Below are 26,998 nucleotides of genomic sequence, written 5' to 3'. Positions count from 1 at the left end.
GTCCAAATCCAGTTTTGCTATTTTAACGATGGGAAAATGGACGGCACTATGCGAACAGCGCCAGATTGAAACTAGCAAACACACTTGTGCTGTGCCTTGCGCCGGGTGTATGATAGGGCCTTATAACTTGTATCAAACTAATTTGTATTTCACCCTTCTATTTAGACAGAGGTTTAACCCTGGGTCAATGTTATCTTAATCCTGGGTCAACATTATTTTAACCCCATGATGACATCAATTTTAACCCTGGGTTAAAACATCTCACACGTCTATTAAGACAGAGATCAGCACTACATTTAACCCTGGTTTAACACTATATAAACCATGGGCTGATGTCATATTTAACCCTAGGTTAACATTATTTTAACCCTTTCATTAGAGAGCACAGAAGGTCAGCTAAAATGAAAGCTGTTAAACATGTGAAACATTTAGTTTCATGCATATAACTTGCTAAATTCAAATTTAGTTATTTTTGCCAAACTTTTCGATGCTGCTAGTGGTGAAGAAACCCCAGACTCTTGCATGTTTACTTCGAACTAGGAGCGGTTCACAATCCCATGAGCACCATGATGCCCAAACGCACTACTGACCTCTGATACCGACTTCAATTCACAAGGGAAAAACTTTCAGTGCCATGTCATTTCAGTCATGATGGTGCAGATTTGTGAGTTGGATTTGTGTCTGAGATCATTATTTCCTGGACACGCTCTGTATGTCCAGAGTCAGTGTTTACTTGTGTTGCGGGCCGTTGGCACTTTCTCAAACACAGACTTGGGAGATTTTTGGAGCGGTTTGCACGCAACGCAGTTCTCATGGGTTTGTGTGTGTGTGTGTGTGTGTGTGTGTGTTTGCACTCACTGCTGACACACTGGCACAGCAGACAGCCGCTGGGGTCTTGCTGGAAGCCGAATGGGCAGTCGTGCCCAGAGAGAGAGCAGTTTTCCAACGGTGGACAGAGCAGTGGACTCACAGTCTCATATGACGGCTCTAGAAGAGAAACTCAGTTAGTTCCTGTTTTTCTTTTTAAATGTCTCAGAAAGCTAAAATATGCAGAATGAAGTGAATGAAAGATCTGCAGTTGGTTTACGGTTTACAAAGCATTTATTTGATCAAAAATACAGTAAATATTGTGAAATATTATTACAATTTAAAATAACCATTTTCTATAGTCGAATATTGTAAATTGTAATTTATTCCTGTGATGCAAAGCTGAATTTTCAGCATCATTACTCAAGTCTTTTTCATATTTTTTGGGAAATCGTGATACACACTTTATTTTTCAGGATTCTTAGAATTATTAAAATGATAAAAAAACAGGCATTTTCACATGGTTGTGTATTATACAAAATGTTTTTGAATTGAATTCTTCACAAAAATAACTGTATCATGATCCCAGTTAAAAAAAAAAAAGTTATGTCAATTATATTATGAAAACTTATTTCTTAACACTTCATTAATGGAATATTTATCATTTTATTATTTGGCAAACATTATGGGAACGTTACTTTAGAATGTTCTCAGAACGTTCTGAAACAAGTTGTTACATTTAAAAATGTTACATGAACGGTCAGCTACAATGTTTCCATGAACGATGTATATATATAAAATTGTGAGAACATTATTAAAAACTCAATAAATCTGAACAAACGTTCTATTAATGCTTCTGGAAGAATGCTTGTTTATTTTAAAAGAACCTTTAAAACTTTAAAAGAACTTTTCCAGAACATTCCAAGATAGCTGGGAATAGTTTCTGAAATTTAAGCAACTCATACTGGGAAACAATATTTTGTTCATTATCTAATAACTCCTATATCTGAACTATACAGAAATCTTTCTTCAGAACAGCATGCTCTGAACAGATTCACAAAAAGGAACATTGAATTACGTATTTAAAGAGACTTTTCTCAGATTTATAGCTGTGATGCAAACTCAGAAGTGTCTGGTAAATGCATCCTCATGTGCTCATGTGGTGCGTGTTGCAAGATCTGCGTGTTGAAGTGAAACTTCAGAGTCATCTGTTCTTTGGCTCGGATCATGTGAGCCGCTCCTGGGGTCTTTCGCTCCAAACGCATCAGTACAGTGCAGTTTAACTGCGAACAGAAGCGTCCGGTTTGCATCGATTACACATAAACACAGCTGCAATTACCGTGCTGCGATCCTCCTCATCTGACGGCCGTGACGAACCGTTTGTGTTTAAAAAGGCCTTATGAAGCAAAGTAGCATGAACAAACTACAAAACACAGCTTTTCTGATTTCTACGTTGAAATCAAACCCAGCCGTCAAAGCTTTTGTCAGGAGCAACACGCTGGGATGCCACATGTGCCACGAGCATCAATTGCGACAATATTGGCATGTCCAGAGCTAAAGAGGTGTGACTAATTATTCTGCCAGAAAATAATGATGTATAATTAAGGACAGCAGGTGGCTTTCATTTGGCAGCTCGGAGCGGTAAAAGGCAAAGCTTCTGTAGTCTGCAGACGCCTGCTGCGCAACGCTGTTGAGCACACGCAAGTCTGAGCTTTAATGGGCGTGTGTGTGTGTGTGTGTGTGCTTCAAGAGCTCGAGATACAATAAACCTTTGGCAATATCTTCAGCTACTGCTAAACAGAGACAGATTGCAGGAACAACAGGAACGCAGCGTTTCTTCAAGAATCGGCTGAAAACATCTCTTTGACCCTCTAACTCTAGCACAATATATATAGATGTCTGTGTGTGCGTTATTTTTTTTTTTTGTGAAAAGACTTGAGCTGCTAATTAATCCAGTTAAACGCCCCCAATTACTGATACTACAGATATCTCTCTTGCTCCCTCCATCTACTGTGAGGTCATTTCCTGTTTGCCGCTGGCTCAGAACCCCCACTGAAGGGTCGTGACCTTGGAGACTTTGTTTTAAATAGATGGAATGTTTTGATCATCATAACAGTGAAGTGTCGAGACGACGTGTGAATCAGTGAGTTTCTCAAGTGTTTATGTTCAAACATCAGTGTGTGCGTGTGTGTGTGTGCGTGTGTGTGTGTGTGTGTGTGCTCGTACCCTCACAGAAGGGGCAGCACTCTCCAGGGATCTTCACAGGGTTCTGGCAGCTCTGTTTGCAGGCCATGGCTGTGCAGTGCGGCTCTCCGTCCACACACTGACAGAAGGTGCAGTCGTCCTCCTTCCACTGCTCCTCGTGCGCACGCAGCCTGTGATCCACCCAGCAGCTCGCTTTAGTGCTCTCCACCGCCAGCAGCTCCACATCTACACACACACACACACACACACACACACACACGAATCTCTGTTAAAGTGTAATGTATTTCTGTGATGCTCCGCTGTATTTTCAGCATCATTCCTCCAGTCTTCAGTGTCACATGATCTTCAGAAATATTCTATTATTAAGATTTATTTTCAGTGCTCGAAACTGTTGTGATGCATTTTATTTTTCAGGATTCAGAAAGAACAAAAGAAAAGCATTTAATTGAAACAGTCTCATTTGTAACATGAATCATCTTTGAATCATCAGTGTTGATATTAACTAAAAATAAAAGTAATATTCATTAATTTAAAGAAACTTAAAATACAATAAACTATAAATACTAGATGAAAAAACAGGAAATCAAATTTACTCAAATTGAAGTATATATAAAAATAATAGTAAAAACATATAAATGTTAAATAGAAATATCTTAAATAAAAACCAAAAAAAAAAAAGCACAACTTCAAATAAACTCATACTAGTATATACAGAGCACTAAAACATCACTGTGCATGACAAGAAAGACTAGAAATTATAAACCAGAATATATTCAAGTTCAAAGAACGCAAATAAGATCTGTTGACAACTGTTTGTCCCACTGAAACTGTTTGACCTTTGACCCTTAGGAGCAGAAGGTCACATCTGTAAGCAAACAGATCTGAGTCTCTCTGGAGAGACGTGTGGACAGAAAGCTGTCAGTAACCGTGTGTTTGAAGAGCTTCAGGTTTGTGGGTTTCATCAGTTGATCTTTAAATGCAGTCCAGCAGAGCAGACCGATCTAAGATGAACTGGTAATAAAGAAGATGTTCAGTACCTATACAGACGGGACAGCATTCCCCTTCAGGAACGTAGAAGTTCTCGCAGTCCACTTCGGCACATTCGGCTTTAGAGCAGAACGACACTCCGCCTCGACACTGACACAACCAGCAGGGGTCCATACGGTACACCTCGCCCTCCGTGAACTCCTTCCTGTCATGAACACACCTGGGAGAAACTACACAACAAAACACCATTTTAGTCCGGACTGTCTTGATATCTCTCATATATTAATAATTTTTCAACTTATATTTATATGTATGTAATTACATAATATAATATGTAAAATTGTATAATATTATAATAATTTTTTTAATCAATAATATATAATTATTTAATATAATTTAAAAATATATTAAATTTAAAATTATGAAAAATAAAAAAAAATATGTATTTTTTTCATAAATAATTATAATTATTATACTCGTGTTATATACATGTAATTATTATATGTAAAATTGTATAATATTATAATAATTTTTTAAATCAATAATATATAATTATTTAATATAATTTAAAATATATTAAATTTAAAATTATGAAAAATAAAAAAAAATAATGTATTTTTTTCATAAATAATTATAATTATTATACTTTTATTATATACATGTAATTATTTAAAATAATTTAAACATAAAATTATGTACAAATAAATGAATATATGATTATTTACAAATATATATATATATATATATATATATATATATATATTAATAGTATGTATAAAATATTTATATTTTACATTTATTTGAAGGAAAGCACAAATTTTGCACAATATTGTTGTAAATAAAATATTACTAAATATAATGAGTATTACAATTATACATGAAACATTTTCACTATAAAATATTATATATATATATAGATAGATAGATAGATAGATAGATAGATAGATAGATAGATAACATTTTCTTTATATAATCGTATTACCTTATTACTTGTCAGTTTTGTGTAATAATGCTTTGGCAATACTGTACAGTACGTAAACACAATCATGCACAAAGTATTTTAAACTGAAAGTCGAAGTCAAAGTTATCGAACTCAAAGAGGAATCTAATAGAATATATCACAGAAATCAATTTCCATGTTTCTTTCTTAGTTCACTGTGAATCGACTGCTGTTCATTGTGATAGTGGGGTGGTTTTAAACTTTCATTAAACTAAATCTACATAAACCCAGCAATCACACACGACTGCGCTGGACATGGCCGAGCTCAGCACTTCTGCGGCGTCTCCGGTGAGCTGTGATTCTCAGATGTGGCGTGTGAAGCCATGTAATCGACGTTCACTCACGCACAAATGCACACTTACACATGTGAGGTCAAAGAAAACCAGAGAGACGACCCTGCGGTCAGAGCCGGAAACCCTCAGTGTCTCCAGAGCCCTCGACACATCAACAATATGAACAATAGCTCCAGTACGGCTCATTAGAGACCCATAAACCCCTGCACTCAGGAACATCAGCGGACCCAGACACAAAGACACACAGCAGCTCAACATCACATTACGGAGGGTTCTGGACATGGTACCATGGTATTTTCATCGCTTTATGGACTGTGTTTTTTTCAGTATTTAAAAAAAAAACATCTTGAAGGTTTTGAATTTGCATGTCAGGTACCAATCTATGAAATTAAAGGAAAATATTTATACAGAATATACTCCGACTCATCCTGACTCAAGACACACACACATATTCCCATCAGTGACTTGTTGAACCCTTCTGACTGATGCGTAAGCAGTTTTTTTCTCCGCCTGCTGCGCTTCTATTTAAGTCCATTAGTTCCAGGAGGTAGCACACATTTAGCGCAGGGCCAACAGCCCGACACAGGAATTTGGATTGTTGGTAAAACAAGGAATATTTGACGCCTACAAAGAGTAAACACAGAGGCCCTGTCTCACTGACCCCGCCCCCTTTTCACACCTCATCACTTCCTGTCTGTCCAGCTCTCACATGAGAATCTGTTTCATGTAATTATCAGCATGTCCTGACCAGCCAAATAACACGTCTGACACCCAACAATCACTTCGGAGCACCTAAGGGCAACTGATGATGGATTAAATATGATATGAGACGACAAATGATACTTTAATGCTTTTGCGTTCACTCACAAAACTTCCACGTTCCCAGAGAAACTTTGCATTCACTCGTAAAACATTTGCATTCTATCATGAGAATTGAGTCGCCCAAATAAACGTTGCATTCACAAGCAAAAGCATGAAAACGTTTTTCCTTTATTATTTCCATCGCAAACGTTTGGTGAGCGAATGCAAAGTTTCTCTGCGAAACGAAAATGTTTGCAGACTGAAGAAAGTGACACAGGAAAGTTTTGCTAGCAAACACAAAGTTACTCTGGGAAACACAAAAGTATTGTGAGCAAATGCAAAATTGTGTGAACAAACGTAAAGGGGAACGCAAGAGTAATGCATGTGAATAAAGTTTTGCAAAAAAAAACATAGGAATGTAGAAGTATTGTAAATCTTTTTGGGGGAATGCAAAAGTTTTGTGAGTGAACGTAAAGTTTTGCGAATAAATGTAAAGTTGTACAAAACAAATTGGAAGCAAACAAAGTTTTGCTAAATTACATAAAGGAGAATGCCAAAGTTTTGCGAATGAACAGACATTATTTTGAGGGAATGCAAAAGTTTTATGAGCGAACACAAAGTTATTTGAACAAATGCGAGAAACTTTTTTGAGGAAACAAAAAAGTATTGCAAGCAAATAAAAAGTTTTACTAACAAACGTAAATGGGGAAAGAAGTTGTGGAAATGCACGTAAAAATTTGTACGAATGCAAATGTTTTGAGAGCAAATAAAGTATTGTGTACAAACGTAAAATGGAAAAGAAAAGAATTGTGAGTGAACAAAAAGTTTCGTGAACAAATGTATAATTATTATGAGAGAACAAAGTTTGTGAACTAACAATGGGGAACACAAATTTGTTTTTGTGAAAAAACGTAAAGAGGTACGCAAAAGTATTGTGAAAGAACGCAATATTTTGTGAACTAATGTAAAGAGGAAGCCAAAGTTTTGTGAAGGCACAGAAACATTTAAGGGGAATGCAAAAGATTACACAACATAACATTTTCAGGAAAACAACATTTTGCGAATTAACTTATTTAGGGGAACGCAAAATTTTGGGAACTAATTTAAAGGGGAATGCAAACTTTTTGCATAAGAACTAACTTTTTATGGAAACAAAAAGTTTTGTGAACAATAGTAAACTTTTTTTTAGAGGAACTATTGTAAAGGGTTTTGTATTGTAAAACTTTTAAGAACAAACTTTTTTAGGGTAACGCAAAGTTTTGCGAACATTCTACATTTTGGGGGAAAGCAAAGTCTTCCAAACTAGTTTAATGCAAAACCTTTTCCAATTAAAAAACTTTTTTTTAAGGGAACGCAAAGTTTTGCAAACAATCGTAAACTTTGAGGGAACAAAATTTTGTGAACAAATGTGCATTTTTTTAGGGGAATGTAAAGTTTTGCGACCGAATGTATATGGGAATGGAAGAGTTTGCGAATAGTCTTTTTTTAGGGGCAATGCAAAATCTTGGGAAGAAATTTTGGGAAGAAAGAATGTAAACTTTGTTCAGAGATGGAGCGAGAGCAAGGACGCTCGTGTTTCAGGTCTGGAAGATGTTCATTCTGTCATTAACTTTCACTCAATGACAGTTTTACACCTTCCTAAACACACATCTCCGTGTAAACCCATAAACATCAGCGTTTCCCATTAATTATCTAGAATTTGGTTTCAAAATTAACTTAAAATATTCTTGTACTCAAGATTTCCACCATGGCGTTTTGCCAAAGCATCCGTCAATTGAACCAAAATGGAAATCATGATATGGCTTAGTGCATTTACCAAGTCACAAAATGCTATTTAAATATAAATAAATAAGTAGATATTGTCTGTTGTGCTGCACAAAGATTACAGCATATCACTGGAATTGCAAGGAGAATTGTTGACCAAAACTTAAAGGTCTCCCTGCAGGTTCCTTCCAAGATAAAAGGGTTTAACTCTTGCAATTGAAGAAATTAAGAGATAAGTGTTGTAACTTTACTACTGTTATGTAAAATAGTAAATCTTAGATGGACAGAAGTTCTCCCACATTAGTTTCTCAAAATCCTGTGGGAAACACTGAACAATTCTATTCATCTGATCACTAATCCATGCGATTCATTCATTCATTCATTCATTCATTCAGCCTCTCGTGATCACTCTCCTCATTGACTGCATTGTGTTTGTAATTCCCTCATTGTGTGCGGTCGGGAATATGATGCTCTGATACGGCTGTGGAGACGCTGTGATCCTCCAGGGTCTATTTTGGCCGTGGTTCAGGAAAAGAAGAGTGAGAGATTGAGTTTCTCTGTTGTGCTGCTATTACAGGAGCAGCAGCTACTACTGGCATCGAAACAAGGTTTACTTCAGGATGTTGTGGAAATAAAACACACCAGCTGTGTGGAAACAGACGTGCGGGACAAACACAAGTTATGTGACAAATGCAACGACAGCTGATCAAATCTACTGCTTAGGATCACTAATGAATGATGCATCATGAGCTCACAGGTCATTTACTTTATTTAGCAGTTCTTATCAAAAGAAGAGGATAATGGATGAATGTGAACAATGATATTCACTTTTCTGTTCATGCTTTAAATGTCTTGAATGCACAGCAACAATACAAAAATATATAATAATAATAATAATAATAATAATAATAATAATAATAATTATTATTATTATTATTATTATTATTATTATTATGTGTAGCGATTTATCCAATGCTGGTTGTGTCAAAGCAGCTTTACAGTGTCAAATAGGAAAATAAATAATATATTTTTATTATGATGTTAATACATTAATATTATTATTATTCCCAAGAAAGGAACATAATATAAAATAATAATAATAATAATAATAATAATAATAATTATTATTATTATTATTCCAAAGACAGCAAAATAATATAAAATATATTCTGCATGTTTAATTTTAATTTTCATATTATTATTTTTTTTTATAGGTTTAATGTTCTCTGTGTAGCACCTTGAGAAGTTTGCTTAAAAGGCACTATATAAAATTGTAAATAAATAAACTTGTCAAAAAAATTGTCAATTAAAACCTAATATATATTATTCTTATTTTATTTAAAAACATCTGTAAATGAATGTTTCTTTTGATGTTTTTTTTAAGGTCAGATGAGGTAATACTAGGCCTTTATTGCAATTTTTTTTAATGCATTTCTGTTTTTATTGTCTATACTTTCTAATTATTGCTTGTTGCACTGCAATGAGACACACATCAGTTTCAACTTTTGATAATCTTCTCAAGCACGTTTCTTTCTAATCAGTCTGCTTGTTTCTGAACACAAGGCCTCTCGTGGGGAGTGAACGCCCCTAATAAAAGCCTCAGAAGCATTTGTTTACAAGCTAAACCCGTATTTAAGCGGAGACTCATCCATCTACAGCTGAGGGGAAAAATAAACCAGCATGAAATAATGACATTGCATATCACACAGCGATATCTTCCAGAAGTCAGTGGTTTACTGATGGAGTTTCCAGCCATTTCCTTCCCCGTCCGACCCACGTGCAACCTGATGCGAGCCGAGGACGAAAGAAGAGCTTCTTCACCCCTCGCACGTCTCAAATCTCGCCGTCTGAATCCCAAATAACTATTTACAAGACGACAATCGTACAATGGGATGGTCCCAAAGAGGTTTCAGGGTCACACAGACAGTAAATTAAGTGATTTAAAGCCCAATCCAGACGGAGAATAGAGCCAGTGTGTATGCGGCTCATAGGAAATGTGGAGGCTCCGATCGAGCCGCAGAAACTGCTGAATAAATACAGTATCTGTACTGCGGTGTTTGCTTTAGCTCCGCTCCACACAAAGCTCACATTGATCAACTTCCTCTCTTAATATTGTCACGGAGGAAAATTACACTCACGTTAACGGCAGAAAGGCTCTGAATTCATCTCTGTCCTGTAGCTGAATGAATCTATTAAGACTCTTACACAAGTCCTACAGTAATAGTGTGGTTTCTGGTACGCTGCCATAAAGCATCCTATGAAGTACCATGTAAATACCATGCTATATAAATATATCAATCATACTGTACCGTAATATATCATAGTACCACTTTATCATCATGTGCTATGGGAATACTGAGGTTTTCCAGAGGCTATCGTGATAAAAATACCACAATGTTCTCCGACGAGTGTTTCTGTCATTGAAATAAGAGCAAGTTTTCCTCAATTACAATATTTTGAGACTCTAAATATTAATCTAAACAGCAATGAGATCAACTGGAGACTTTCTCCCAAGAAAGACCCCAATATCTAACACACAGAGTTTCAATAACGTCTCAAAGCGTACTCAGATTTGTCAAGATTAATCTGGGTCTGTGTTTATTTCTCGGAAGAAATTTTAATTAAATGGAGAGCGAACTGAGACTCCCAAGAAAAAACTCCAATAATCTCACACATTTCCTCTAGAACTTCAGAAAAGATTTCAATAACGTCTCGAGCAGGGCTCAGACTTGGCAAAATACCAAAGACTCCAATCAAAAGCCAGAGATCTCAATTTGAGCTCGGTCTTTTCTCACCAAACAATCGGAGTTGCTTTGCATTTAATACAGAGCTCTAGACTCTTACTGGATGATGACTGGTGGCCCATTTGGGTCTGTATTTATATATATATTAATATTTCTCCCAAGAAAAAACTCCAATAATCTCACACATTTCCTCTAGAACCTCAGAAGAAATCTCAACTACATCTCAAAGAGTCCTCAGAAACCAAAGCCTTCGATCAAAAGTCTCAATACGAACTTCTCATCAAACGATCTTAGCTGCTCTCCACATTAATTTTTTTACTGGATGATGTCTAGGGTCTGTTTTTAGGGTCAGAAACATCTGATCCGTCAATGAAACAACCATCAAGAACATTAAATCTCATGAGGTTTAAAAGAGCAACTTCTGAGCAATACAAATCGCCTCTGTAAAGATGTTAAAGCAGAATCAGAGGTGTTACTGAGCAATAGTTTATTTATCTTTGCTTCTGCAAACTCCATTAATGGCATTATGTAACGCATCATTGTGTGCATTATGCTTCAGAGGTCTAACCCTAACCCTAACCCTCTCCAAAGCCCAATCACAACAACGTGCACGCATTCAGCGGCTAATGCATACGCCATTATTTACATCCTCAGTCGGAGATAATTAGCTATTCGCTAGCGATGGGAAAATCACCACCACAATGTCGTCTCTCGCGTTCGGCACACAAAAGCACAAAGGCTTCATTTAAGGTGATATATTTGCTTGTGAAAATGGTTCAAATGTGTCACGGGCAGAATGGTGTAATAGTATAAAGTGCCTGGCAACACTAACATCACGTCTGTGCAGCACACACACACACACACACACACACACACACACACACACACACACACACACACTCCAGAGTAAGCGGAAATTGGTTTTATAAGCGCAGAAGGGCCCTTTGTAAACAATGCATATATCTGAGATCTCAGACACTCTTTCATGAAAGTGAAGCGGCTCTTTGTGAACGTGTTTTTCTTTGCACCAAGGGCACAAGGGCGGCAGTCTTCCTCCGTCGTGCGCGCTCGCAGGCAGAGGAGGCTGTGTTGACAAGCAGGGTTTACTCATGGAAAAAGCGTACAATGCACACTCTGTTCAGAGACTGACTTTGGATGCTAGTCAGCGCAGAACAAAGCCAGCTCAGTCCCACCGCCCATGTGTGGCTTTTTTTGGGGGTAAGCCCTCTGGTTTAACATCGATTTTCAGTATATTTCATGTGAGGAGAAACAATGAGTCGAGCTCCAGCGACTTCAGCACAGCATTGGAGTGAAAGAGAAACAAATAGGTTGCAAATGGCATTTTGTACTTCCACGAGTGAGTCAGATGTCCGGTGAGATGTGAAAAAGCTAAGTTTTCAGTGACCTGAACTGAGCTCATTTTATTTAATAAAACAAATGACTTTTAAAGGGATCGATCATCCAAACATGGCCAACTAAAAGGACATGATGATCAAGCAGTATGAAATTACTGTATATATAACAATGCTTTTCGGTTCTCCCAAAAAAGTTTTGTTTCTTTGAGAAACGTTGCATTTTTTTTTTTACAAATGTTTCACAAAACTTAGCGATTGCTTGAAAAGCCTTTGAGTTGTGTGTGTGATGATGCAAAGTTTATAGGGGGAATGCAAAATAAAATACAATACTTTATTCTTTTTCAATGCTTTTTTTGTTCTCTTGTAAATGTTTTGTAGTTCTCGCAAATTCTATGGACTTACAGAGAGAAAACAAACATAATATTGACTACTAAAGAGACTTACAATTAACCTGTCCACCACAACTAATGTCTTTAAATTAAATAGAGAAAGAAATATATATATATGCTTTAAAAAATACTTTAAATGCTTAAAAATAAATAATTATGTTTTACAAATACAAAAATATATATTTTTTCTATTTATATATTTGTCCAGATATGCTGTATGGGGCATGTCTGACTGAGAACATGTGCAAATCTCCTTTAGTCGAGGGGAAAACCAGATACCTGATCACATGTGCGCAGTAGGTGGCTGAAACCTGGTTTTCAGGGACGAGTCTGTTATATAAGCTACACACTTGTGCATTGATAACAAACAGACACTCACATCCCACTCGGACAGTCGCGCAAACAAGCTAATGATCAACAGATGTGTGCTTGAGTAATCACACACAAGCGGCGCTCAGTGTTTGGCTGCTGAAGGGGCGTCACTGAACACAAGGAGAAGAACGCTGAGAAACCCACTTTACTGTATGAGTCGCAGATCTGTCTCAGGACTCTTCTGCTTACTGAGCCTACTTTCATTGAAACAAAAATACGGCAAAAATGTGAGAAATTATTTCAGTTTAAAACGGCTGTTTTCTGTGTGAATCTGTGTTAAAGTGTAATAGATTTCTGTGATGCTCCGCTGTATTTTCAGCATCATTCCTCCAGTCTTCAGTGTCACATGATCTTCAGAAATCATGAAAATATGATTAATTACTGCTCAAGAAACATTTCTGATTATTATTAATGTTCAAAACAGTTGTGCTGCACAATATTTTTGTGGAAACCTTGATACATTTTGATTTTAAGGATTCACAGATGAATAAAAAAGTTCAAAAGAGCAGCATTTATTAGAAATAGAAATCTTCTGTTACATTCTGAATGCATTTACTGTGACTTTTCATCAATTTAATGCATCCTTGATCAATAAAAGTATTTATTTAATACACTTTGTTTTAATCATACATTTTTAATTGGTAGTGTATGTCTGGTTGAGAAGGATTATTAGATGGATTAAGATTATAATGATTTTACCATGGTAAAAGTTTACATCAGGTACAATGACCCACAGTGGCGTTTTGCTACTATAAAATAGTCTCAACATCTAACTACTGGGGTACCCCAGGGCTCAGTTCTTGGACCACTTCTCTTCTCTGTCTACATGGCATCATTAGGTTCTGTCATTCAGAAACATGGCTTTTCATACCACCGCTATACTGATGACACTCAACTCTACCTCTCATTCCATCCTGATGATCCGACGGTAGCTCTTCGCATCTCAGCTTGTCTAACAGACATTTCTTCCTGGATGATGGACCATCACCTTCAACTCAACCTTGCCAAGACAGAACTGCTTGTGATTCCAGCAAACCCATCGTCTCATCACAATTTCACCATCAAGTTAGGCACATCAACCACAACTCCTTCAAAAACAGCTAGAAGCCTTGGAGTTATGATTGATGATCAGCTGACTTTTCTCAGACCACATTACTAAAACTGTCCGCTTTATTCAACATCAAGAAGATCAAGCCCTTTCTTTGGGAACATGCTGCACAACTCCTTGTTCAAGCTCTTGTTCTGTGGCTGGACTATTGCAATGCTCTCTTGGCAGGTCTTCCAGCCAATTCTATCAAACCTTTACAATTAATCCAGGACGCGGCAGCAAGATTAATTTTTAATGAGCCAAAAAGAATACACGTCACACCTCTGTTTATCAATTTGCACTGGCTTCCAATAGCTGCTCGCATAAAATTCAAGGCATTGATGTTTGCCTACAAAACTACCACTGGCTCTGCACCCATTTACCCTTAATTTGTTACTTCAGACTTATGTGCCTCTAGAAGCTTGCGTTCTGCAAGTGAACGTCGCTTGATTGTTCATCTCAAAGAAGCACATAGTCACTTTTACGGACTTTTAAATTAAATGTTCCCTTCTGGTGGAATGACCTCCCCAACTCAAGCCGAGCAGCTGAGTCCTTAGCCATCTTCAAGAATCGGCTTAAAACACATCTCTTCCATCTTTATTTGACCCTCTAACTTTAACACTCATTATTCTAATTCTATTCTTAACAAAAAAATATAACTACCTTTCTAATCTTTTTGTATTCTATTTTCTTTTCATTTATTATTAATCGTGTGTGTGTGCGTGTGACCTCTAACACTAGCTTGATCTATTCTTTTTTTATTCTATCGGTTGTCTTTTTATTTATTATATTATTTAAAAGCGCATGGTACGTGTACTGTGTTAACCTAACAGAGACTTGTTATAGCACATATATATCTTTGCTCTTTTTGATTGCTTCCACTGTCTTCATCTGTAAGTCGCTTTGGATAAAAGCATCTGCTAAATGAATATATGTAAATGTAAACATAAAATAGTGGCAACAGCGACATAAAATTACAATTATCCATAATATAATTTGTTGTTTTGCAAAGAACCTGAACAGAATTCAAAGATCCATCTTCTGCAATTTATATTTGTTTGTTTATTAAATATTCCGTCTGATTTGGTGATGCTTTTAGTTACTAATATAGTAGTAAGCTGAGTTTGCTTCCTTTTTTTTCGGAGAAGATCATTGATATCAGGAAGGCAATTGGCAAATCCTCAAGTTATTCAGAGTTATTCAGAGCAATTGATCATGAAATTTTGGAAGAAATAGTGCAGCACCTAAAATCGTCAACCTGCTATCTTGGCACATTTCCCACATCTTTTTTCAAAAGTGTGCTAATCTGTTTAGAAACAGATCTCTTAAACACCTCACTTCTTTCTGGGACTTTTCAGACTTTTCAGAAAACTGCAGTTGTTGAGCTCCACATGAAAAAGAGCAATCTTGATAACACCATAATGAGCAATTACAGATCAATGTCAAATCTTCCTTTTATAGGCCAAATTATAGAAAGGGTAGATTTAAATCAGCTGAACAAATACTTTAACTCAAATGGATACCTGGACAATTTTCAATCTGCTTTTCGACCGTATCACAGAACAGAGACAGCACTTATTAAGATACTAAATGATATTCGATTAAATTGTGACTTTTGCAAAATATCGGTGCTGGTATTTCTAGATCACAGTGCTGCGTTTGACACTGTCGATCATAACATACTACTAGAGAGACTGGAAAACTGGTTCGGGCTTTCTGGGATGGTACTCAAATGGTTCAGGTCATACTTAGAAGGGAGAGGCTATTATGTGAGTCTAGGAGAGCATAAGTCTAAGTGGACATCCATGACATGTGGAGTCCCACAAGGCTCGGTTCTAGCACCGCTCTTGTTCAGCCTGTATATGCTTCCACTAAGTCAAATAATGAGAAAGAACCAAATTGCCTACCACAGCTATGCTGATGATACCCAGATCTATCTAGCCTTATCTCCAAATGATTACAGCTTTGATTCACACTGAGCTACTGTGATCTCACTCCATTCTTCTTCAGTCTCTTCTATAGACTGTTGCGGCTTTCTTAGACAGAACTTTGTCACCAAGGATTTTCCAGAGATTTTCAGTCAGGTTTAGATCAGGAATCTGGGCTGGCCATTTCATTATTTCAGTGTTTGTGTCTTGAAGAAACTGGTTTAACCATTTTGCAGGGTGATGGGAGCTTTGTCTTGCATGAAAATTGCAGGCCGATTAGGAGATGAACGCAGGGAAGGAACCACATGTTGCTGAAGGAGGTTCAGATGAATATTTGCATTCACTTGCCATGTATCTGTATAAGAGACACAACTCCTGCTGCAGAAAACATCCCTCAAACCATCACTCTTAAATGTGCCGAGACAGATCCAGACCCGGATCAGTGCTGAACTGATGAGCAATCCCATCTGCAGTGCTGAACCCATTCCCTAATGAGAGCCTCTACAATATCCTGACTTCTCATGCCTTTGTCCTACGTAGATAACCAATCTTTTTAGGGGACTTGAATGATTTAGAGTGATTGTCAAGCTGATTTTGATCTCCACTGTATCAGATGTGTTTCAGTGGGAATGCGCTGGAAACGCTGTGTTACCTGCGGCTCGCTGGCACTGACTGCGGTTGGCGTACGTGAAGTGATCATCACAGCTCTGAGACGAGCAAACACAGCCGTCGGCCGTCAGATTACAGCCAGAAAACACACACGCTGGGTTCACGGGACCCACAAACTTGTGTCTGTGATCGTGACGGTGAGAACCTGAGAAACACAGAGAAGTACAGATCACACAGAGCCTAGTGATGATTAACAGACCATGATTAATGCAGTATATAAATCATGACTTAATGTAAACTTGGACACATTTCTGGTTCAATTCATTTAAATAAATGTAGGTTCAAATAACTTTATGCTGAACATAAACAATGTGACATGATGGTTTATGTAACGATATATCATGCATGAAAAATGTCTCAGAAGAGCTTTTTTGGGACGTGTTCCAATCTGAATGCAATGAAAAGAAAGGAAATAAAAAAACGATAGTGCCAATACTAATTAAATCTATATGTTCAATGTATTAAATAATGTTCTTAGGTTCAGAGTACATGTTGATTTAAATGCCAGATTTTGCCAGTTTTTTGTGTAACCATTTGACTGCTCATTCAAAAATAGACAAATATGGGAACCAAAATACCAATAATACCAGCCACCAGAAACAAAATAAAAAAAGCAAACAAACAAAGAAAAAAACCTTTTTAAGGGACTTTTAATCATTAACAAACCTGAAATACAGTAAGACTCTTATTTTGAAATGTCTATGCTTTTCTACTCAAGTTACACAATAAAAACATGAGACACATTAAATATGCATCTTACAACCATCTAAAGCATATTATAACATAAAAACCATAGAGTAAACAGTCAAAAAAACAGTAAAAAGTAAATTCATCAAAGGTGCATCATAAGCAATCATTAGACATAAATGTGCAGGATTCACTGACTGAAAACTGCTCTAAAAACATACAAAACGCCATGTTTTTACTCTGAAATGTGCAGCGTTCACATTTATTTAACTGAAACATAGCTATTTGAAAATTAAAATATCACAATGCTGTTTTTCACCCCAAATTTACCTATATGGATATTATATATATACACATATATTTCGTTTCAACCTTCATATACCAAAATATAATTAAAAAGCCTACATGTAGACTTCATAATTTATTTTTATAAAAAATGTGTTATATGTGTTACAGACAACAAATAAAGTTTCTCTTCAAATGTGACAAGTGTGAATATATTTTTTCGGATAAAAATGTATGGAGGTCAAAATTCATTTTTAAATGGTTTTTTCAATAATTTTTTTTGTTTTTAAAGATCCAATAAATATATATATTGGTAGAAAATATATAATTATGTAAATGCATATTATTTTAGCAAATTTGTTTGAGCGTGTTTTTTGTATATTTTAACTTTTGTTATACTATTTAAGACTTGTTAAGGCCTTAAATTTGATCAAATCCACAAAGGACCCATGGAAGCCTGTTGTTTTGAGGGTGACATACTGTACGCACCTGTTTTCCCAGCATGCACGCATGCGTCTCTGTTGGGAAAGCTGTAGGTCTCGATGCAGGAGTGTTTGGATTCACACACACACTGTCCGTCCACACTTTCACAGCCGCTCACCAGCGGACAGCTCTCGTCCTCATCGCTTGCATCCATCGCGTCGGGTACCACTGCGGAGAAGAAGACAGCGTTACCATGGTAACACAGACTCATCAGTCAGGGATGTTTGGTCTCAGTCTCGGCTGTCACTGAGATTGGTTTGCTTTGGTTCCACAGAATGGTGCCAAACAGAGACGCTTTAAACATTGATCCTTGAAAGATCTCTTTAATGTCTGAATTGCTTCTTCTAGACAGCAGTGAGATGAGGAGAAAGCGGAGACTTTCGCCTGTTGTTAACAGATTTACCTTCATTAAAAAGCTTCACATGTATCTCCTCTGATGTAGGTCAAATATTGCCTTGGCAAATAACTGAAAGAAAATATGATAAAATAATATAAAAAAGTTGAAGTACTAAAATAACTACAACTAAACTGCAATAAAAAATTATGTAAAGCTAAATATAAGTTATTTTTAAAAAGCACATCATTTTATTAAAACTAATTTAAATTAAAACTGAAATCAATTTAAAAATATTAATACATACTATCATAGTACATAAATAATGCTAAAATAAAGCCTTAGTAAACAATACATGTAGTAACATTCATATTTTTTTACATTTTGGTTACAGTTATTTATTTAGCTAGTTTTAGTTATTTTTAGTACTTCAAGACAAGTTAAACTTATCCAAAACGAGAAATGTTATCATGGCAACTAGTTAAAATAAAATGTATATTTAAGTTGAAGTACTAATATTTCTAAAATTAAACAAATAAAATAATTATTTTTATATTAAATTAAAGCTAAATAGAAATAATTCTATAAAAGCACAAAAAATTACTAAAACTTAAACAAAAAAAATAATAGACAAATATTTATAGCAAAATATTAAGAAATAATAAAATCATATATAAATAAATAAACAAAAATAACACTATTAGGTACCTTACAGTGTTATTTTAGCACGGTTATAGTTTGTTAATATTTTCAATTAGGCTTTTTTAATTTTTCTGTTTTCACTTGAATTTAAGTAATTTTATTCAACGTTTTTTATTTTTTCAATTTTTTTATGTCTATATATATATATATATATATATATATATATATATATATATATATATATATATATATATATATATATATATATATATATATATATATATATATATACACACTAAAATAACACACACAAAAAAAAATATATATATATATTTTTTTTTTGTGTGTGTTATTTTAGTACTTCAAGTTAAACAAAATAAAAAAAGTTGTGGTAAAATAGGTAAAAAATTGTTAATAATTATTTTGTTTCAAGTAACCGTTTATCATAATAACCACGTTTTGTAAAATAATCTATTCTGACGATAAAACCCCAATGAGAAAAAAATCCCATTGAGAACATCTGAGACAAAACGGACTCTTGAAACGTAAACAAGGCCGTAAAGAGAAACCTCAGAGTAACCGAACTGTCCTACACTAGAAACAGCTCCAGTCTTTCTCACTTTCACTGTCTCAGGTTTCTCGGGAGCTCTCCTGGAGTTCTCCATGTCCTTCACATGAATCTCTGTGTTTTCCCTCTGCCATTCGCATGTGTGTTAAATAAGTCTAGAGTATCCACGTCAGACACAGAACCCCTCCGGCTCCTGCAGGTTCTGGCTGTAGACCCCCCAGCCGGCCACATGTGAATAAACAAAGACAAAGCAGCTTCAGGAGCTCCTATGGTCCCCCATGATGCTCTCCTGGGGCTTGGCTCAGAAACGATCACGAACCAGAAGAAAACGGTTCAGGAAATGCAATAGAGATGTGTTTTTACTCAAAAAGTCCTGAGGCGAAATAAAAACAGACCTACAGTGAGAGTAGATGTGGAAATTAACTCAACTCTCCCACTGACCTCACTGTAGTCTAAGAGAAACAATTGAGGTGTAATATGTTTATTTCTATTTTTTATTATGAGACCCAAACTCAACTGTTCTGGTTAGTACAGTAACCACAGTCTTAGACATTCTTAGTCTCTAATGAAACTGTACTGCTATCGAAAGTATAATTTGGGATTGTTTGACAATTTGGACATTATAAACCTCACTGTAACAAAATAAGAATTTTCGAACAAGGTACTATAGGAATACCATGTTTTTTTGGACATGTACCACAGCAATACTATAGTATTTTGGGGGCAATGCCATGCTTTTGGACATGCACCGTGGCGACGCTATAGTATTTTGGGGGCAATGTGATGCTTTTGGACATGCACCGTGGAGACGCTATAGTATTTTGGGGGCAATGCGATGCTTTTGGACATGCACCGTGGCGACGCTATAGTATTTTGGGGGCAATGCCATGCTTTTGGACATGCACCGTGGAGACGCTATAGTATTTTGGGGGCAATGCGATGCTTTTGGACATGCACCGTGGAGACGCTATAGTATTTTGGGGGCAATGCCATGCTTTTGGACATGCACCGTGGCGACGCTATAGTATTTTGGGGGCAATGCGATGCTTTTGGACATGCACCATGACGACGCTATAGTATTTTGGGGGCAATGCGATGCTTTTGGACATGCACCGTGGCGACGCTATAGTATTTTGGGGGCAATGCGATGCTTTTGGACATGCACCGTGGAGACGCTATAGTATTTTGGGGGCAATGCGATGCTTTTGGACATGCACCGTGACGACGCTATAGTATTTTGGGGGCAATGCGATGCTTTTGGACATGCACCGTGGAGACGCTATAGTATTTTGGGGGCAATGCCATGCTTTTGGACATGCACCATGACGACGCTATAGTATTTTGGGGGCAATGCCATGCTTTTGGACATGCACCGTGGCGACGCTATAGTATTTTGGGGGCAATGCGATGCTTTCAGACATGCACCATGACGACGCTATAGTATTTTGGGGGCAATGCGATGCTTTCGGACATGCACCGTGGCGACGCTATAGTATTTTGGGGGCAATGCCATGCTTTTGGACATGCACCGTGGAGACGCTATAGTATTCTGGGGGCAATGCGATGCTTTTGGACATGCACCGTGGAGACGCTATAGTATTTTGGGGGCAATGCGATGCTTTTGGACATGCACCGTGGAGACGCTATAGTATTTTGGGGGCAATGCCATGCTTTTGGACATGCACCATGACGACGCTATAGTATTTTGGGGGCAATGCCATGCTTTTGGACATGCACCGTGGCGACGCTATAGTATTTTGGGGGCAATGCCATGCTTTTGGACATGCACCGTGAAGACGCTATAGTATTTTGGGGGCAATGCCATGCTTTTGGACATGCACCGTGGCGACGCTATAGTATTTTGGGGGCAATGCGATGCTTTCAGACATGCACCATGACGACGCTATAGTATTTTGGGGGCAATGCGATGCTTTCGGACATGCACCGTGGAGACGCTATAGTATTTTGGGGGCAATGCGATGCTTTCGGACATGCACCGTGGAGACGCTATAGTATTCTGGGGGCAATGCCATGCTTTTGGACATGCACCGTGGAGACGCTATAGTATTTTGGGGGCAATGAGATGCTTTTGGACATGCACCGTGGAGACGCTATAGTATTTTGGGGTCAATGCCATGCTTTTGGACATGCACCATGACGACGCTATAGTATTTTGGGGGCAATGCCATGCTTTTGGACATGCACCGTGGCGACGCTATAGTATTTTGGGGGCAATGCCATGCTTTTGGACATGCACCATGACGACGCTATAGTATTTTGGGGGCAATGCCATGCTTTTGGACATGCACCGTGGAGACGCTATAGTATTCTGGGGGCAATGCCATGCTTTTGGACATGCACCGTGGAGACGCTATAGTATTTTGGGGGCAATGCGATGCTTTTGGACATGCACCGTGGAGACGCTATAGTATTTTGGGGTCAATGCCATGCTTTTGGACATGCACCATGACGACGCTATAGTATTTTGGGGGCAATGCCATGCTTTCAGACATGCACCATGACGACGCTATAGTATTTTGGGGGCAATGCGATGCTTTCGGACATGCACCGTGGAGACGCTATAGTATTCTGGGGGCAATGCCATGCTTTTGGACATGCACCGTGGAGACGCTATAGTATTTTGGGGGCAATGCGATGCTTTTGGACATGCACCGTGGAGACGCTATAGTATTTTGGGGTCAATGCCATGCTTTTGGACATGCACCATGACGACGCTATAGTATTTTGGGGGCAATGCCATGCTTTTGGACATGCACCGTGGCGACGCTATAGTATTTTGGGGGCAATGCCATGCTTTTGGACATGCACCGTGAAGACGCTATAGTATTTTGGGGGCAATGCGATGCTTTTGGACATGCACCGTGAAGACGCTATAGTATTTTGGGGGCAATGCCATGCTTTTGGACATGCACCGTGGAGACACTATAGTATTTTGGGGGCAATGCCATGCTTTTGGACATGCACCGTGGAGACGCTATAGTATTTTGGGGTCAATGCCATGCTTTTGGACATGCACCGTGGAGACACTATAGTATTTTGGGGGCAATGCCATGCTTTTGGACATGCACCGTGGAGACGCTATAGTATTTTGGGGGCAATGCGATGCTTTTGGACATGCACCGTGGCGACGCTATAGTATTTTGGGGGCAATGCGATGCTTTTGGACATGCACCGTGGCGACGCTATAGTATTTTGGGGGCAATGCGATGCTTTTGGACATGCACCGTGGCGACGCTATAGTATTTTGGGGGCAATGCGATGCTTTCGGACATGCACCGTGACGACGCTATAGTATTTTGGGGGCAATGCAATGCTTTTGGACATGCACCGTGGAGACGCTATAGTATTTTGGGGGCAATGCCATGCTTTTGGACATGCACCGTGGAGACACTATAGTATTTTGGGGTAGAGATTTCTATCTAGTATTGAGGAGAAATAAAAACAGACCTACAGAGAGAGTAGATGTGGAAATCAACTTTCCTATTGATCTCACTGTCGTCGACTGAGCTCACTGTCAATTGAGGTATAACAATTTTTTATTTATTATGAGGCCCAAAACGGCAAGTACAGTAACCTCATTCTTAGACATGACTGAGCACTGAAACCAAAGCAGCCAAATATTGGTGCACTTGGCACAGAAACGTCCCGTTTGGGGAAGCCCGTGTCGCGGTTCTTCTCACACAGACAGCTCCATCACAAACAGGCTTTTCAAACCAGCCGTTGGACACCCTGCCAAAACTTTCCCTATTATTTCCTGTCACCTCAGAATGATCCGCTCAGCCAACGTCTTTTCCATTTGAATACTTCCTGCGAGGATATTTTCATATTTTCACACGACCCTGAACACTGGCGTCCACGAGACACATCTGTTCACGACGCCTACTGATGGTTTGTGTTTATCTGCACAGGTTTACCAAACATATACTATATACATATATACATATTTTTGGGACATATACCATGTTTTTGGACATGCACCATGGCAACACTATAGTATTTTGGGGGCGATACCATCTTTTTTGGAGTTGTACCATGACAACACAGGAGTATTTTTGAGGGCAATACAAGAGTATTTTGAAAAAGTTTTTTTTTTTTTATACAAAATGGAAATTAAAATAACAAAATGAGAATCCAAATAAGTGTCAAGGTTTTTTCACTAATAAAAAAGTACCATGGTATTATCAAAGGTCTTCTGGACATGGTACTATGCCAGTACTATGATTTCCCCCAGAAACGTACTTGTTGAATGCAGATTAGTCTGTAATAAAAACAGTCTGGTCTGGTGTCGCTATCTAAAGTCAACCAAAGATAACTAGTTTAATCACTTTCAGGGGGCTTGATGGTAAACATTTAGCATCCTTCGGACTAGTTTGGTTTCTCTTTTGCTAGTTACAGGTCAAATGTGGGAAGCTGATATTTTATCTGTATAAAAAGGCAAACAGAGACAGTTTTTCTTGGCGTCCTGACATCAGGGACTGAGCTCAGAGGAAGTCTCTGAGACGTCTAGAAGTCAGGAAGACTAAACGGAGTTTGGTTTGACAGTGATTGAACTGTTAAGATGCATTCACACTGGACCAGTGTTTGGGAAACCTGTTCGTGAACAGTCATTATTCTGTTTGGAGACTCCAGTCGTGTTGAAATAACACACTGTGGCTTTAAATACGCAGTATTGGTGATGTAGAGATAGTTAATTAGCATATTTAAAGGCTTTGTTTATAAAACAGAATAAACTGCAGAAAATTATAATTATTTTTTTGTCCAACAAATCCAAAAATATTGACAGTATACCAATAAAATCAACTCTCTTAAAAAAAAAGGCAAAAATAACATCCATAGAACCTTTCTATTCTAAAATAAAATGAAATAAAAAAAGGTTATTTTTAGTTGAAAAAAAACTTATTATATATATTATGAATATATATATATATATATATATATATATATATATATATATATATATATATATATATATATATATATATATATATATATATATATTATTAAAATGTTTTTAATAAGAAAACCTCTTTCACAAAAGATGGTTGTTCTATGGCATTATTGTGAAAACCTCAAATGGGACCTTTATTTTTAAGAGTGTTGAAGAACTGTTTAAAGAACATTTTAATAATGTAATGAACGGCTTTTGCAGTGGAAACGTTGTATGGATGTTAAAGGTTCTTCACGCAACCATAAGTGACCAGAACTATTTTCAAGAGCATATGACAAATGGATGTACCCCAAAAAAGACCGATATACAATATTCAACAAGCTCTTTTCATTTTGTCTTCCAGTTGCCTTCAGCCATGCCTGAATATAAATAGCCTCATTTATTTCTTTGCTAATGGTGGGGAGAGGTAATTAACGTGATGACAATCATGAATTATGTATTACTATGCTAAAGAGATGCTGGTTAATCAGTGGAACATGACAATCATTACTTAACTTCAGATTTTTGGAGATGCTCAAACGACATCTGCAATTATTTCCCAAGATCACGCTCTGAAAATTTACCACAGTCTGAAAAGCACCAGCAATAAAATCACTTTATATTTCTGTCTCTCAGATCTTGATTTCAGGATCGAGGCATGTTCACCCGTAGACAAACTCAATCACAGCATCCATTAAGCTGGATCATTTGTGCAGGAATTAACCCCAACACTGCACAGTAAATAAAAGCCAATCAAGGATGAATCACAGACCCCACAGGAGGAAGAGGAAGATGAAGACGAGGGCTAATTGAGCTCCGGAACCTTCCCACAGACCGACTTCTGTTTTCTCTCAATCCAAGTGTTTAGACCTGGAGAAAGTCCAGCTCCAGCCTGCCGTTATGACCTTCTCCTGACTAAACTCTTGGACCGGAGCCTAACATCACATCAGAGATCAAATCACAGGACACTGCGGTCAGTCGTGAGCCAAATCATCTCGTGCAGTTACATCAGCATCATTACTAAATCACTGAGTTTAGACTCGAATGCTAAACCTAGATTCACATTAACTGAGCTAATCAGATCAGAAACTGGATGATTCTCGATTACAAACCTCATGGTAAAAAAAAAAAGGGAATCAAAATGAATGTAAAATAACTAAAAAGTACCAAAAGTACCGTGGTATTATTTTCTGGATATGGCAATGCCACTAATTATTATTTTATTTTTTTTGTATTTTGGAAAAGTAACTATGGCAATACCATGTTTTCCGACATATATTATGGCACTACTATAGTGTTTTAGACATACGATGGAAAATACCAAGTTTTCTGGACATGCACCTTTAGTATTTTGAACAATGAATTATGGCAATATCATGTTTTTAGACATGCACCATTGCATTTTGGACATACTATAGCAAATAGCATGTTTTTTGGGACATGTACCATTGGAATATTATAGCATTTCGAATATATACTATGGCAAATAACTTGCTTTTATTTTTTGGACCTATACAATGGGAAAACAAAAGTATTTTGGACACGTGATTAAGGGAATGCCAAGGTTTTAGCCTTGCATTCTTGTAGTATGATTTGCTATAGTACATATCAATCAATATGATGGTACATTATGCTCAACCATGGTGCTGTCCCAGTGACCAACTCCGTCCAGAATCATCTGACCACATCACTCAATCACGAGGCGATGCGCCAACTAGAAGTCAAACTTTAGAAATATTTCCAAACACTGCAAAAGACCCACGACCATCCTCATCGTCACGGGTGGTCGTATATGCTTTGGAAACATGCATTCAGTGTCATGGAGTCACTGACCTCTGCAGACACCTGCCTCAGGTGCGCGCGCCGGTCCGGTCCCGCTGAGCGCCGCGCAGGTGAGTCCGGATCCGCAGGAGCCCAGGGTCCAGTCCGGTCCGCCGCACAGCTCGAGCTCCAGCCGAGAGCACTGCTCGCAGCAGCCGCACGGGTCACGGGCCAGAACCCGGGCCGAACCACACTCGAGCGCGCTGACGACCGGGCACGAGCGCAGCGCGCACGGTGCGCACTCACGAGCCAAGAGCGCCCGAGCGCAGAAGCCCAACACACTGAAGAGCCACAACAAACTCTGGTGACACATTGTGACGCGCTTTGATGAAGTTCACAGAGTCTCAAACGTAAAGGTGCGGACGCGCAAATCCAAATAAATCCAAAACGAGACTCTTGAAAAATACAGTGTTCAACAAACTTCCCACAGACTTTCAGTTGTACGGTCCTCGCTGGGAATGACACAGGATTCCAGTGAGCGAAATGCGCTCGTGAAGCTGTTACAGTGACTGTGATGACTCTGTCCGTGGCTCTGAATCACTGACACTCAAACTGAGTCTCAAACACGCGTTACAGGGAGAGAGACGTCAGAGCCACGCCCCCCGCCGATGATTGACGCGGAGCTCGGCCAATCACAAGCAGCGAAAGCGCAGCAGAAATATATGTCTCTTTATCAGTAGATAATTGTTTTTCATTTCCTTTATCTTCAGAAACACCGTGTTGGATTTATTCTTTTTTTTTTTTTAATTATCTTTGTTATTTAAATCACTTTTAAGTCACTTTGGAGCGTTCTCAGAGAGTCTCTGGTTTAGGTGTGAACATCAGCAGT

At 37.9% G+C, this 26,998-nt stretch overlaps 1 protein-coding gene across 1 annotated transcript in view; it reads right to left on the bottom strand.

Moving 5' to 3' along the window:
• The window catches only part of LOC127933549 (cysteine-rich motor neuron 1 protein), a 40,451-nt gene extending 13,722 nt beyond the window's left edge, over nucleotides 1-26,729 (bottom strand). Inside the window, exons 1-6 of the mRNA XM_052530593.1 lie at nucleotides 26,182-26,729; nucleotides 17,863-18,024; nucleotides 16,385-16,546; nucleotides 4,050-4,229; nucleotides 3,034-3,237; nucleotides 859-987 (exon numbers count right to left, since the gene is read on the bottom strand). Of these exons, the coding sequence (XP_052386553.1) occupies nucleotides 859-987; nucleotides 3,034-3,237; nucleotides 4,050-4,229; nucleotides 16,385-16,546; nucleotides 17,863-18,024; nucleotides 26,182-26,482 (1,138 nt within the window). The 5' untranslated portion in view covers nucleotides 26,483-26,729. The remainder of the gene's footprint in view (nucleotides 1-858; nucleotides 988-3,033; nucleotides 3,238-4,049; nucleotides 4,230-16,384; nucleotides 16,547-17,862; nucleotides 18,025-26,181) is intronic.
• Nucleotides 26,730-26,998: the final 269 nt, after the last annotated feature.

Source organism: Carassius gibelio, chromosome A17 (genome assembly GCF_023724105.1).
Source record: "Carassius gibelio isolate Cgi1373 ecotype wild population from Czech Republic chromosome A17, carGib1.2-hapl.c, whole genome shotgun sequence".
NCBI lineage: Eukaryota > Metazoa > Chordata > Actinopteri > Cypriniformes > Cyprinidae > Carassius > Carassius gibelio.
Note: the sequence above shows the minus strand (reverse complement) of the source record. Positions and strands in the feature narration are given on the sequence as shown.